The sequence below is a fragment of the Gobio gobio genome (assembly GCF_949357685.1).
Source record: "Gobio gobio genome assembly, chromosome: 4".
NCBI classification, from domain to species: Eukaryota; Metazoa; Chordata; class Actinopteri; order Cypriniformes; family Gobionidae; genus Gobio; species Gobio gobio.
The window spans coordinates 37,871,373-37,885,710 of NC_137100.1; the positions used below are offsets into that span (position 1 = coordinate 37,871,373).

At 38.4% G+C, this 14,338-nt stretch overlaps 1 protein-coding gene across 1 annotated transcript in view; it reads right to left on the minus strand.

The window, feature by feature from the left end:
* aif1l (allograft inflammatory factor 1-like) overlaps window positions 1-14,338 on the minus strand; it is a 33,223-nt gene that overhangs the window by 10,815 nt on the left and 8,070 nt on the right. Inside the window, exons 3-5 of the mRNA XM_079814993.1 lie at window positions 10,911-10,977; window positions 4,389-4,430; window positions 2,393-2,555 (exon numbers count right to left, since the gene is read on the minus strand). Of these exons, the coding sequence (XP_079671119.1) occupies window positions 2,393-2,555; window positions 4,389-4,430; window positions 10,911-10,977 (272 nt within the window). The remainder of the gene's footprint in view (window positions 1-2,392; window positions 2,556-4,388; window positions 4,431-10,910; window positions 10,978-14,338) is intronic.

Here is a 14,338-nt window from a genome sequence, read left to right on the forward strand (position 1 = left end):
CACGGATCAGTAGAATGAGGCATCTAAGATCGATATACTATGACTAGGCTTGTATTTTGACCTCACTTAGCGGAAGTTATGGCTGAGCTCGTTCATCTGATAAGAGGTAAAATAATAGCATAAATACTGCTTGGTTTCTTGCAGAAACTGATCGTTTCGCTAGATAAGACCCTTATTCATCGTCTGGTAACGTTTAAAGCCCTTTGAAGCTGTACTGAAACTTTCATTTGGACCTTGAACCGTTTGGAGCCCATTGAAGTCCATTATATGGAGAAAAATCCTGGAAAGTTTTCATCAAAAAACTTAATTTCTTTTCGACTGCGGAAAGAAAGACATTGACATCTTGGATGACAAGGGGGTGAGTAAATTATCAGCAAAAGTTTATCTATAAGTGAACTAATCCTTTAAAGGATTTGTTCGCGATGACAATCCCAATCATGATGACAAGAAATTGGTAGTTACTATCAGTTGCAAAATCTTGATCAGACTATCGCTAATTTAAAAGGTTTTAAAAGGCAGCAGTGAAAAAAGCAAGAGTGCAAGCAAAACAAAAGACACCATGAAGAAAAAAATGTGCCCGTCCCTCCCTCAAAAACAAAACATACTGTCACAAATTATCAAAATATCATAATTTTGTAAACTTCAATGCCTGACCTAGACGACAATGTGCTGCACAGTTCAGGCAGCATGACATGGAACTTTTTGTAAAAAAAGATTTAATTTGTCAACAAGACCACCAAAGAAATGTGTAATGGATAATTCCAATATTACAAATTGACAGCCACAGTTGAATTTTATCAGTCACTCAAGGCCGTTAATTTATTGCCTTAGGTATCGATTTAGTATTGATATTGAGGTACCAGAGGCTTGTACTGTACCAAAGCCAAATTTCTGGTATTGATTCAACCCCTAGTGTCTCATGATGACATCACCTGTCACAGCAGTTCCCCCACTGAGAGATAATGGCACAGATATGCTGATCCTGCACTGGATGTGCTGACAAGATTAAACACACACATGTCGACATATCTAAAAATAGCTGGACTCAGTCAAAGCAGGAGAGAGTCCAACAATTCTGCATAATGGCACTTGCCAATATTAAAAACAAGATGGAAAGAGAAATAGGGCTGCAACTTACGATTATTTTGATAATCGGTTAATCTGTTGATATTTTACATTTTATATTATAAATTAAAAAATATTTTTTTGTTTAAAATAATTAATTAAAATGTATTTTTAATTAATGTTATTCCACATCCTACCCAATCTGTTCTCCAAACAATATGTAATATAAAGCCTATGAAAACAAATATAGTGAATGTTTCCATGTAGGCTATGCTATAAATGATAAGCAAAAAAAGGGTTAAAATACATTCTAAACATAAAAACAACTGCTTACTATATTAAAGCAGACATTAAATAGAGCAAATTAAAAAGAACAAAAACAAAATATTAACTTGTACGAGGTATGAACATAGTAATTATATTACATTAATATGCTATTCCAACAACAGTGCCTTTACTGTTACTGCTTTCATAAATAAGAATACTAATGTGCAAAAAATTTCAATTTTAGTCAGAATTATTGCACTATACTATTCTACTGTGCTCTGTCTGTTTGACGTGCATGTGCCCACCGGCGCTTGTTCATTGCAGACTGTGAAGTTTAACAAGACGCTTGTCTTCCGAATATGCAAAATGGAAATATTGGCGGGACTTTCTAACATTTACAGATAAGGATATAACCATAAAATGTATGTTATATGCGCTGAGGAAAACACCTGTCAAAGGCAGTAAACAGCTTATTCATCTATCAAAGCTCTGTTCAGCAGCTCACTCTTTGTCCTCTGCTGTGTGTTTTGTCCAAATAAATATGTGATGTCATAAGTCACACGGGTATATTGGTGGAAATAGCCAACAGTACATTGTATGGGTCAAAATCATCGATTTTTCTTTTATGTCAAATTTTCCATGAAGATATTTTGTAAATTAATTTTTTTTTTTTAAATTATTATTAGTAATATACATTGCTAAGGACTTTGGACAACTTTAAAGGCAATTTTCTCAATATTTCGAATTTTTTGCACCCTCAGATTCCAGATCCAGTCCAATAGTTGCATCTCAGCCAAATATTTTCCTACCCTAACAAACCATATATTAAAAGCAAAGCTTATTTATTCAGCTTTCAGATGATGTATACACTTCACTTCTGTAAAGCAACGTGACTGGCTGATGGTTTCCGAGCACAGCACGCAGACGCAACTAATCGAAAATCAAATTCGTTGGCAATTATTTTCATTATCGATAATAATTGATTTTATCGATGAGTTGCTGCAGCCTTAGAGAGAACATGCACAAAGAACCACAGAAACATGTTTAAACACACACTTACAGCTTGAGAACAGCTGATCGCTTGCCAAGCATCATTTTCACAAAGTCCCTGTAGTTGATGGTGTCGCTGCAGCCCCCCGTCACCTCTGAGATCATTTTCTTCATCTCCAGATGAGTCTTTGGCACACCCAACTTCTCCATCATTCTTTTCATGCCCATCATGTCTGCAAAGGGAACACATACAGCCATCACACAAACACAAATATACCAACAGAGAACTACTACACACAGACTCACAGCTTGACAGACAAATCCCTAATAAAGACGGCATGGCTGACTAGTTGTCCATCAATGAACTAGTTAATTAACTAGGCCATTAGCACATTTATTGGTTGAATATCTGTCATTAAATCTTTTTAAGGACTGTGCAGTTCATGTACACATGCAGATGGATGTCTTTGGCTGCTGAGTTACATTTTTGATTTCACTTTTTTTTGTGTTGGAATCAAGTTAAAAATAGTTATTAGTTAAGTTTTTTTTAAGTGTCCTCAAAGAAACTGATTGGCATGGTCAACATGATCCAAAAATCAGCCTATTTATACAGAGTTTATTTAAAACAAACTAGTTATGTAGTTTGGCACAATCCTAAAATTCACAGAAATGCATTTAAACTTCAGCAATGTGTCGAGTAATCTAAATGAACACGTGATAACACCCTGAAGACAACAACACATATGTGTGATCTGTGCTGGGTGTGTGAATCTAACACAGGGCTGACACTACAACACCAAACTTGCTGCCATAGTAAGCAGAGCTACACAGAACGGTCACTGTTCATCTACCCACATAATTTGCATTAGTGGATAGATTTCAAATACTTTTTTCCTCATTGTGTATTCAATTTTTGCCTCCCACATTGTACAGTATGCCCCTCTCTCTCATATAAACATACTTGCTCACAAACTACACATTTGTGCAAGTGTACCAAGTGGCACAAACTTTCAGCTGTTTGGATTCACAATCAGGAATGATGGCCTATGCACTTCTGAGTGTTAAATTCAGTTAAAATGACAAATATGCATTAATACGTTTTCATTCACACATGATTATCAAGTTTTAGTTCAAATTATTTAAGTTCTATCATTAAATCATTATTTGCAACTTTTTTGTAACCTGAAGACATGGTTGGGGTTACTACTTTTGCTGTTTGCACCATGAGAGTATGAATGAATAAATAAATAATCTGTGTTTACATTTCAAACTTGTCATTGATTTGAATTATTTTTGTTTGTATTGTGTGATGTTTTTCATCAAAGTTGCACTATTTAAAGTAACATTACCTTGCACTTTTACAGAAGAAAAGTATATCTGCAACTTTTCCATTTCTGAAAAGGCTGGTGTAGATTTTTACAGGGTTTTAAAACATTTTTTTTCAATGTATTATAGGAGTCTTTTTGATGACAGGTACGTTTTACGTTAGATCATTGTTTGTTTTTCCGAGGCTCTCAAGAATGCATGCAGCTCTCACTTGTTGCCAAAAACATTTATTGTCATTGATATCATTATTGCAATAAATACCAGAAAATATTGTGATACATTAGTCCATATCGCCCATCCCTAGTTCTAGGGACATCAGGATTTAATTATTTAAAATAAGCATTCAGCTCTTAAAACTTTTGGAATCATGAAATGTAATGTACAGAAACAGGAGTGTCCAAAGTTTCAAATTGTAAGACTAAACTGAACTGCCAGTCAAAAATGTAAATTAAATGTTTTCATATGGTGTTCCTGAATAGCATTGCTGAATATTATTATCAACACATTTTTTATATCTCCATACCACTTAAGTCACTCCTACTCTTTCTACAGCATGTGACAGTGACCGTTAAGTTTGTTACAGGCGAGTTCTCATGTTTCCCATCTATCAAGCATGGCATCGCCTACACAGTGGCATGACAAAAGAGCCCTTCCTCACTAACACTCACAGACTTAACTACACACACACACACACACACACACACACACACACACACACACACACACACACACACACTTACCGATCTCCCCCTGATCGTTCAGGTCAAACTCTGCATATTTATCTGTGGATTGGAAAAAACAAGCAACATTTTAATATTTCAGCAAAAACAATGCAAATGTACAAAGCATAAACACACACACACAACATCTGAAAGTGGCAGCATCTAGAGGTCAGGCATGTGACAGCTGCGGTTCAGAGGGAAACAACAGAGGACAATTGGAAAGCCCTGCATTTCTCCGCAATTTTAACCAAAATTAGGCCTATTTCACAAAGGATGGCCGGATATATCTGTAAATGAGGACAGCGAGTACCAGATTTGAACCCTTGTCCTATTTGATTTTGCTTGATTATTCTAGTTCCAGAATATTTCCTCTCCATCCCCTCTCCTTCACTCTCATTCTGTGTTGTTTCAATCTCACAATGTGGCTTCTGTTGGAGTGGACGCATTGAAAACGTAACGGAGTCACCGTGAGAGGAGGCTGATGGGAAGGAGAGGGTTACAATAGCCCCCTATGAACACAAACGCAGCCTGTTCAGCCCCGAGCTGAATGAGTGCGTGTGAAAGAGCTGGCAAGAGAGGTCGTCCATCGAAATGCACTGACCCTGCCTAAATGTAACACTTTTAACTGACTAAATCACTATCTCTCTAAATGGTTCTTTTTTGGATAGTGTCTCCTCTTATTTGCAACTGTATTCTTTTTCTCCAAACTCTCTCATTTCATTTCTGGATATAGGGCAGCGGCATACACACATACTGACATTAGTGGGTCAAACACTGCGGCAAGTGCTCATACTGTGTGTTTGTGTGGGAGTGCGTGCCTTCATTTCAACAGTGTCGAGGGCAATCTCGAGAGTTGAGCACTACTCCTGCCCCTTGTGCCTTTGACTTCTACCATTTCCTTCCATCCTTTTTTCTCACTCTGTTTAACAAGAAATCATTGTAACAGTCAGAGCCACTTAACCCCTTTAACCTGATCACTCCCTCTAGAAAATGACCCACAAACCCAAATGTACACACTGTGAACGGCTGGTAGTAAATAATTTAGAGTCCCTCAGGTCTAAAGTCAACATGAAACATGCTTCGCAAACCGCAACCCATTTTATTCCATAATCTGATGTACTTCTAACTGAAAGAGGGGAGAGAAAGAGAGCGAGATAGAGATAGATAGAGAGAGAGAGAGAAAGTAGAGCAGGACTTGAAAAGTGGCCATTACGTACCAAAATGGAGACAGGTGGTTAGAGGGGAGGGGTTAAAAATTAAAAGGATTTCATGATGTCAGCCAAAAAGGACAGTTGTTTCAGATACAGTACAAAACAAAATCTATAAATAGCTGATATTAAAGGTGCACTGTGTAAATTTTAGCGGCATCTAGCGATGTGGTTTGCAAATTGCAACGGCCCACCGTTCACCCCTCCCTTTCGAAGCACATAGAGAAGCTACGGTGGCCGACACAGGACAAAAATGTTGTCGTCGGAGAGAGCAAAGAGTGACTAGCGCTCAGTAAAGCAGTTTGTCCTTTTAGGGCCAGTGTAGAAACAAGGCAGTGCAAAATGGTGACTTCACTGTAAGGTGACCCGCGTGTGTGTAGATGCAGAGTGTGAGTGTAGAGTGTGAATGCAATGGCCAATCAGAGGTGTTTAAGTTAGTCAGAATCATCTCAACACAACTCTGGTGTTTTAAGTGTTGGTTAACCACTTGCATTATATATATATCCGTGAAGTAGAACAAAAAGATAATATTAGGAGAGACAGACAGCTGCACTGACTGCGAAATACGCATGGATGTGCCACAGCCTGAGAGATAGCAGGTGAATGTGTGTATTGTGTCTGACCTCAGTGTTTCCCTACTGTCCAGCACAGTAACCCTCAGTATTTGTGAGTGTTTATGTATATATATTTGGGCTGTCAATCGATTAAAATATTTAAAAATCGCAAGATTGTCATGAGTTAACTCGCGATTAAATCGCAGCTTATTCGCACATTTTTATCAGTTCTAAATGTAGCCTACCTTAAATTAATAGATTTCAAGTTTTTAATACTCTAATCAACATGGGTATGGACAAATATGCATGCTTTATGCAAATGTATGTTTACTATTATTTACTATTTATGCTCTCGACAGAGCATGAAGACTAGACATGTATCAAAAGGTCATATCTCTTAAGCCTAGCTTAAAAATTCAGAATAAGCAGTGATTTTTTTCATTTAAAAAATAAAAATAAAGGCCGTTTTTACACTGGCAGTTTAGTTCAGAACGGGGCACAGTTTGTATGAAAAATTGGTAATGTGAAAGCTGTCATGCGGACCTGGGAGCGCACCAGTACCACACCATACTTGGAGGAGGTTGTAACGAGTTAGGAATATAGTGTGGCCCCTTTAAGAGCTGCGTGCTCCCTGTTGAACTGCCAGCATTTTGTGTGTGCGCACTGCGCCTCGAGCACTCCCATGTGTGCAGATTATTTTCTGTTGCTCACATTTAGTTATTTTGTTTTATTTAGTAACGCTGTGGACGGAATGGAGTTTGTGACACACTCTTGTGAGAGTTTTGCAGGGAATGAAGTGCAATCTGTTTAATGTCAGTAGCCTCCGTGTTTGCATTAACTCCAGTTAAGTGAGCTATCCCTATTTTTTTCATCCGGCCACGATGCGTTAGAAGGTGCTCGGAGTTCGGTTGCACTCGAACTGTGCTGCAATTCACGTGAACAGTGTGAGAAACACGGACTCGGGAGTGCTCTTGTTCAGAAAAGTAGTCAGCGCATTCGTTTTAGCTGATTGTAATGTATTTAGTTCAAGAAAACACGTGCTGTAAGTGGTGATGGTGTTAATGATTTACCTCGGATATGAGCGAGTGAGCTTGCAGTGTATTCGTGCATCGCGCCCGGACTGCAGCAACAACGCCCTTTTCTTTTATTTCGACCTGGAGTCTAATACAAGTTAAACAGCTTTATATAAGTTTTCACAACAAAACTAGCCCAATACAAGCACAATCTCATCACCCCCAAGCGGCAACCTTCCCCAGTTTCTCTTGAAGCCAATACGGAAGTGACTTAAACTGTAATTCATCGACTGGCCGCTAGAGACAGGCTCCGAAAGGGACCAGAATCTCATTGAGCCCCATGTTAAAATGTCCAACTTTACAGCAGGAAAAAAAAACATGTTTACAGCCTAGTACAAACTGTGGTTTTGGTCTATACAGCTAATTTTGCACTTCATGACAACTGTGAGGGGATAATTTTTTTATTACTCATTCGTTTGCCTTATATAAAGCCTTAAAGTTCTGCATAATTAAGGGCGTGGTCAATTTGAGTGACAGGTGGATTGTCGTTTGTCTGCTGTCTGTTAGTCATCACGTCACCTCAGCTCCGCCCATGTCCCTCCTCTTTGCACATTTTCTGTTATCCGGGAGTGATGCGCTGCCAAGCTGGCAACGGCAAGCTCGACCCTACTTTACGCTTCAAAACTGCTCTTCAGAATCCTATGGGTGACGTCACGGACATATTTGTTTTACAGTCTATGGTCTCCCCACTCTCTAGCGCACACAGCAGCAGAAGCCTCCTCCAGGTCCTAGTGCCCGCCTGGTAGAATGTTATATGTATAGAGTGCCGAAGTAATGACGTCACTTTGTAGGCCAAAATGCGGAAGTGATTTAGCATTTTAGCCCTATGGGTTCCCTCGCCCTAAAGTCTATGGGTTTTTTGAATGGGTTTTTGCTAAATCGCCTGAAATAAGGTCTGTGGTTAACAAAGCCTCTATATATTTTCACGTTTTAATCTATGACATAAAACACACTAGTTATAACCTGCTTGTGATTTTTTAAGACTTTATTGTGTCTTAAAAACGATGGTTGCTAACAAGTTGCTAAAAGGGACTACATCCTTTGGCGGGGACTTTAGACGTCATCGTGACAAACAGGCAATCTCTCACTAGCCCGCGTTCCAGCCTAAGAATGAAGAACTTATGTGGCGTGAATAAATCGCGCTATTCGCGCAAAGTTGGATGCTTGAACATTTGGAGTTTACACTCTTCACATGTTTGTCTCGTTGAGAAATGGCTGACATGGGCTGTGTTTACACGTCTTTTTGTGTTAAAATCTACTGTTAATGTGTGACAAAACTTAGTTAAGACTTTTTCAGTCGATAATGTAGTTGTTTAAAGCTCAAATCTGTGGTTTATTTATAAGAAGAGTGCCTATTTAAACATTTTATCTGGTGTTATCGGAGTTGTGAGCTCCAGTGAGTCAGCGGCGGTCAGCGCTTGTTTAGCCGGCAAGAGTTGACTTTCCTCGGCTAGTCCGTCTGCCGCTGGCTCTGATGTCTCTGTGGCGTCTCCAGCTATAATTAGTCTTGTGGAGATTTAACGGCCCATATTTGCTCTCATGGATCTATAATTTGTTCCCTGGCAAATCGTTTAGGCTGAGTGCAAAGATAAGTTTCATTACTTGTTTATTTTTAGGCTATAACTGTATGTTACCGTTGTAAGTTAGCCGACTAGCACTGACTTTGAATGTTTGACTGAATTGTTTGCTTTATTTCATGTGTAGCTTATTATACGTTTTGTATTATTGATCATACATAAACTTGCATTTAACAAAAAGAGACTGGGTTGTGTTTCATGTCATTTAATGTTATCACAGTGATAATCATATTGTCTGAAAAAACATTAACAAAAGATAAATCTCAGAGAGGCAGGCATAAACAAAATTAGTTTCTAACATTTTTGGAAAAAAACGAATGGGCAATATTTCTCATGAAAAAGTGGATAAGTGTTCATACACAGCGCAGATCATAATGAGCGAGCGTGCTTTTAAATAAAGTTTGAGGAAGCTTGATGATGACGTTGATCCGCGACCATGGTGTGCTGTAGTCCGTTTATAGCCTACCGTTAGCATTTTATATCCGACGGCTTTATTTGGGCTTCAAAATGTATACATTTTGGATTAACTTGTAAAGATTATCTTGGTAGACAAAACGTGTAAGGGTCATTACTCTTTGTTGAACACAGATCTTATTTTTTACGATTTTCCAAAAGTCCATGGGGAAAATGAATGGCTTTTTGATCGAGGGAACCCATGCGCCGCTAACTTCCGGGTTGGCCTACAAAGTGACGTCATTACTTCGGCACTCTATGTAGAGGGGGAGCTGTTGTTACAGCAATACAATGAAAAGTAGAATACACAAATAAATTGAAGTTACTTGAAGTTCTTTTTCTGAATAAATAAAGCAGTACTTATGTCATAAATCACAAGCATGACACTTTATTAAATACTTTTATATAAATTTATTAATCTGTAATAAAAATTTAAGAAATGAAAAATAATCCAAGGAGCTAAAAATAATTGTAGAATTTTTTATTTGAAGCTAAAGTCAGCATCAACTGATGTCATGCCACCCCCACTTCATGTGCACAAACATTAAATCCAAATAGAACTATATTTGGCCGAGATACAACTATTTGAAAATCTGGAATCTGAGGGTGCAAAAAAAAAATCTAAATATTGAGAAAATCACCTTTAAAGTTGCCCAAATGAAGTCCTTAGCAATGCATATTACTAATAATAATACTTTACAATAATGTTTTATATATTTATGGTAGGAAATTTACAAAATATCTTCATGGAACATGATTTATTTAATATCCTAATGATTTTTGGCATAAAAGAAAAATAGACCATTTTGACCCATACAATGTATTGCACACACACACACACACACACACACACACACACACACACACACACACACACACACACACACACACACACACACACACACACACACACACACACACACACACACACACACACACACACACACACACACACACACACACACACACACACACACACACACACACACACACACACACACACACACACACACACACACACACACACACACACACACACACACACACACACACACACACACACACACACACACACACACACACACACACACACACACACACACACACACACACACACACACACACACACACACACACACACACACACACACACACACACACACACACACACACACACACCAAGTTATTACAATTATAAAGAAAACATTTTTTTTTACATGGAACAATACTACCTGGAACTTTAAGTCAAAAAAGCAAATATTGTCAATATTTACGTCATTTTTTGAGAAGGGTTAACATTAGAAAGAAGATGACTTCAGGATTCAGGTAGCTGAAGTTTGCAAGAGGGTTTTCACAGAGAAAAGCAAAACCACATTTAAGCTTTAACTAAAAGGCTCAGAGGAGTGTTCGTTTACATTCCAGTTGTCCTTTCCCACACACACCGTTATTTTCCTCTCCCACAATAAGCACATGTCCAAAACCCTTAGCGCTAAAACAACAACAATGGGGCAAGACCCGCACATTCCTGCTAGACCATATGGAGAAAGCAAGTCAATCACACATGCGCAATCACCAACACAAGCTCTCTTAGCATTCACGCCACAAACACATAAAACCTGTGCATATAAACGCTGGAGAGAATTATTTCAACTATCCTTTAGTTTGCAACTCTTACTTTTAAAAGAATCCAACTTCTCTTGTAAATCCTCCTCATCCCGGTACTTCTGATCTTCCATAAACTCCTGTAAAAAGAGAGAGTGAAAGAGAGAACATGATATCTAACTGGAACAGACAGGATGGATGAATGATTATCAAATGATTATGGTTGTTCGTCCTCATGGTAGAAGCCCAGAGAGTAAGCAGAGTGCTCTCCACCATGTAGTTTTATTCTTTAGAACAGTGCTTTTAAAACTTTTTGATGGATACCCAAATGTAATGATCTCCTACCTAAAATATAAAGACAGCTATATTGACAAGACCCCTATGAGTTTGTGGCTACATTTAAAACAACTGATCATTTCATAGGGGCTTTCACACCAGAGGAACCTTTTCATAGTTCATTTAACTAATAATGACGAAAGTACTTGCTTTTTGGCATGTTTACACCGCAGGAACTGTGAAAGATTTTAGTTTAGTAGTTAGGAACGGGGCCTGATCTGCATGGGCAGGCCGCAGGAGTGGGCTGAGCCCACCCAAACCTCTGCCTTGCCCACCCAATCAGAATATTATGCACAGATAGTATTTTTTTTTTTTAAATTATGATTTGTGCAGTGATTAACAACAATCTAAGGTGGGCTGTGTGTTGAGAAGTTTGATAAAAGGGCTGTAGAATACCCAACCAACCAATCAAAAATAAATAAATAACACCAGAAATTTGCAGTAGGTCATTTTTCTTTTCTTAGTTGAAAGTAATTCAAATACAATTTTTTTCAAATACAAAAAAATACACTTACGCGTTTTAGTGTGTATTTGCGTGCTATCAAGATGTGAATTACAAGGCGTTGTAAATTACTTATCATAAATATTAATATACACTAGGGATGTAATGATATCGTAATCTCACAGTATGATAATACCCTGGTATAAAATTAATGGTACGATATGCATTGCAAAAGATATATATAAAAAGAGGAAAATATTAAACAATAGATTTAGATAAAAAAAATGAGTGATGTAAATCTGTCCGTCATATAAAGCCATCATGTCTCTTCAGAAGACTTGGATTTGGATTAGACCGCTCGATTGATTATTTTTACGATGCCTTACGAACATTTTTTTTGATTGTTTTATGAACGAAAATCGCATAGGTTTGAAACTAAATGAGGGTAGATGACAGTAGATGTAGTAGATGACAGAATTTAAATTTTTGGGTGATTTATACTTTATAAATACAGTAAGCTGAGTCTTGGATAAAACTAACTCACATCATCGATATCATCGTTGCATTTTTATATTGCGTTATATCGATATACAATGTACCGTTAAACCCCTTTATGATTGATTTTAAAGTGCCATTTGGCTGCCATGAACCATATGGAAAATGCTCATGGTATGACATAAAATGGGTCTTTAAGAATCTATTCCTGCTCAGCTAGCAACATTACACTGGATTCACACGGGGCGTCGTCGTTAACGCTTGGCTGAATGCGACCGTCATAGTGACAACAGCCAATCACACATCTGCTCTGGGGTTGCATGAACGCCATTGGCTAGCGTCTGCTCTAGGGTATTTGCATAGGGCGATCTGATTGGATGATGCTTGCGTTGGCGCTTGAAAAGTTGAGAAATCTTCAACTTCTGCCGCTTGCACCGCGAGTTAAGCGACGCGACGGAACCCACAATTCAGTTCGGCAACGCATGACGTCACCCATTCAAAGTAAATGAGAAGCGTTAACGCAGACGCCCCGTGTGAATGCAGCGTTAGCCATCAACTACATGGCAAACGCTGTAATTCTTTTTCATATAGTGTCTACTTTCTTTGTTTAACAGTTATATCTAATAACGTATAAGACAGGACTGTTAAACAGATCATAAACAAATGAAGATGGAGAATGTGAGAGCTGGCTAAGCCATTCTCAGCTCAGTTAAAAGTCTCGCACAACAACCAGAGCGGCAGGACGTAAGTGACGGATTACGCCACTTCAAATTTCCAACCGGAGGTGCGAATGCAACCAGGAAAATTGTCCTAAGGGAACATTAAGTTCTCAGAGGTCTGCCCTGGTGGCTAGTTTCTATAACTTGGTTCCTATAACTACCTGGTGCGAAAGCCACTAATGATGAGTGCCTTAAAAAGGTTCCCAGGGGTTCCCCCAATTAACCTGTATGACTTTTCCAGTCTTTATAACTACCTAAGGATTTTTAAATATCACAACAGAACAAGCTGGTTAAATATCTTAGAGTCATTGCCCAAATAACTTTTTCAGACAATTCTCTGATATTTCTAGGTTATGTGGGATGCATTTTTGTTTCTCAAGATTGCCTGGTGTGGTGTGTGATATAATTTTGAGCATAATTCATTTCTGGGGCAGTACCCTTAAAAGGTGTATATTAGTACCTTAAGGTACTACTATGAACATTTTGTGGTAAAAAAGGTACAAAGATGTCCTTTTAAGGGTACTGCCCCAGCGACAAGCCCCTAAAGGTACAATTTTGACACCCTATTTGTCTGTGTGCAGTTTTGTCGGGGCGGGGTGTCCAACTCATGATAGGAGAGAGAGAGCGCAAGAGGGAGATTTGAAGAAATGTTTTATGATGAATGTTTATATATGACTAAAAGACTGAAAAATCTTTTCATCATATAAAACGGTCAAGAAATTTGGACTAAACCGTATGGATTCATATGGATTAGTTTTCATATGACTATAGGTCAATTGTGTTCCAAAGATGAACGAAAGTCGTACGGGTTGGGAACGACATAAGTGAGAGTAATTGAACCCTTTAACTGTATAACAGACTTTGGTCAAAATCGTAAAAGAATTGGTGTCAGTAAGAGGATAAACATGCTTCATAAATGCAGGCAGCTAACTAGTGTAAACAGCAAAAACAAAACAAAAAGGACTTCCAAAGTCCTCCTGTTATCGGAAAACTAAACAGTGCAGACAAACTGACTAACACAACACTGGCTGGTTAATTTCTTTGTTTATGATCTATAACATGACAAGATTCTGACTGAGGCCCATAAATCAAAGATCCACATGTGTGATATGGGACTTCACGATCAGTGAGAGTGTGTGTGTATGAGTATAAGGACAATCACACAGTGTGTGTGGGTGCGTTTATGAGAGAATTTTGATTATGGGTGGTGGGAGATGCTGCTGACTAAGTGAAGGTTTTAAAAGCAAACAGCATGTGTGTGGATCTATATGTGCCCAAGGAGCATCAAACAACCTTGAACATTAATTATGACTCATCTGCTGTGAGAATCAGCCGAGAGATGAAGAGCTTGAGCGCTGCCTTCTACCTCAGTCACGACTACACATCAATATTCCTTCACACCAAAACTCAAAACTGTGAGTTTGTTTCGTTTGATAAGCACACTGTAGTAAGTCACAGTCACCGCTGAGTGCTCTTATCAGATTATTAAGCATCAACACGTCGTGGTGA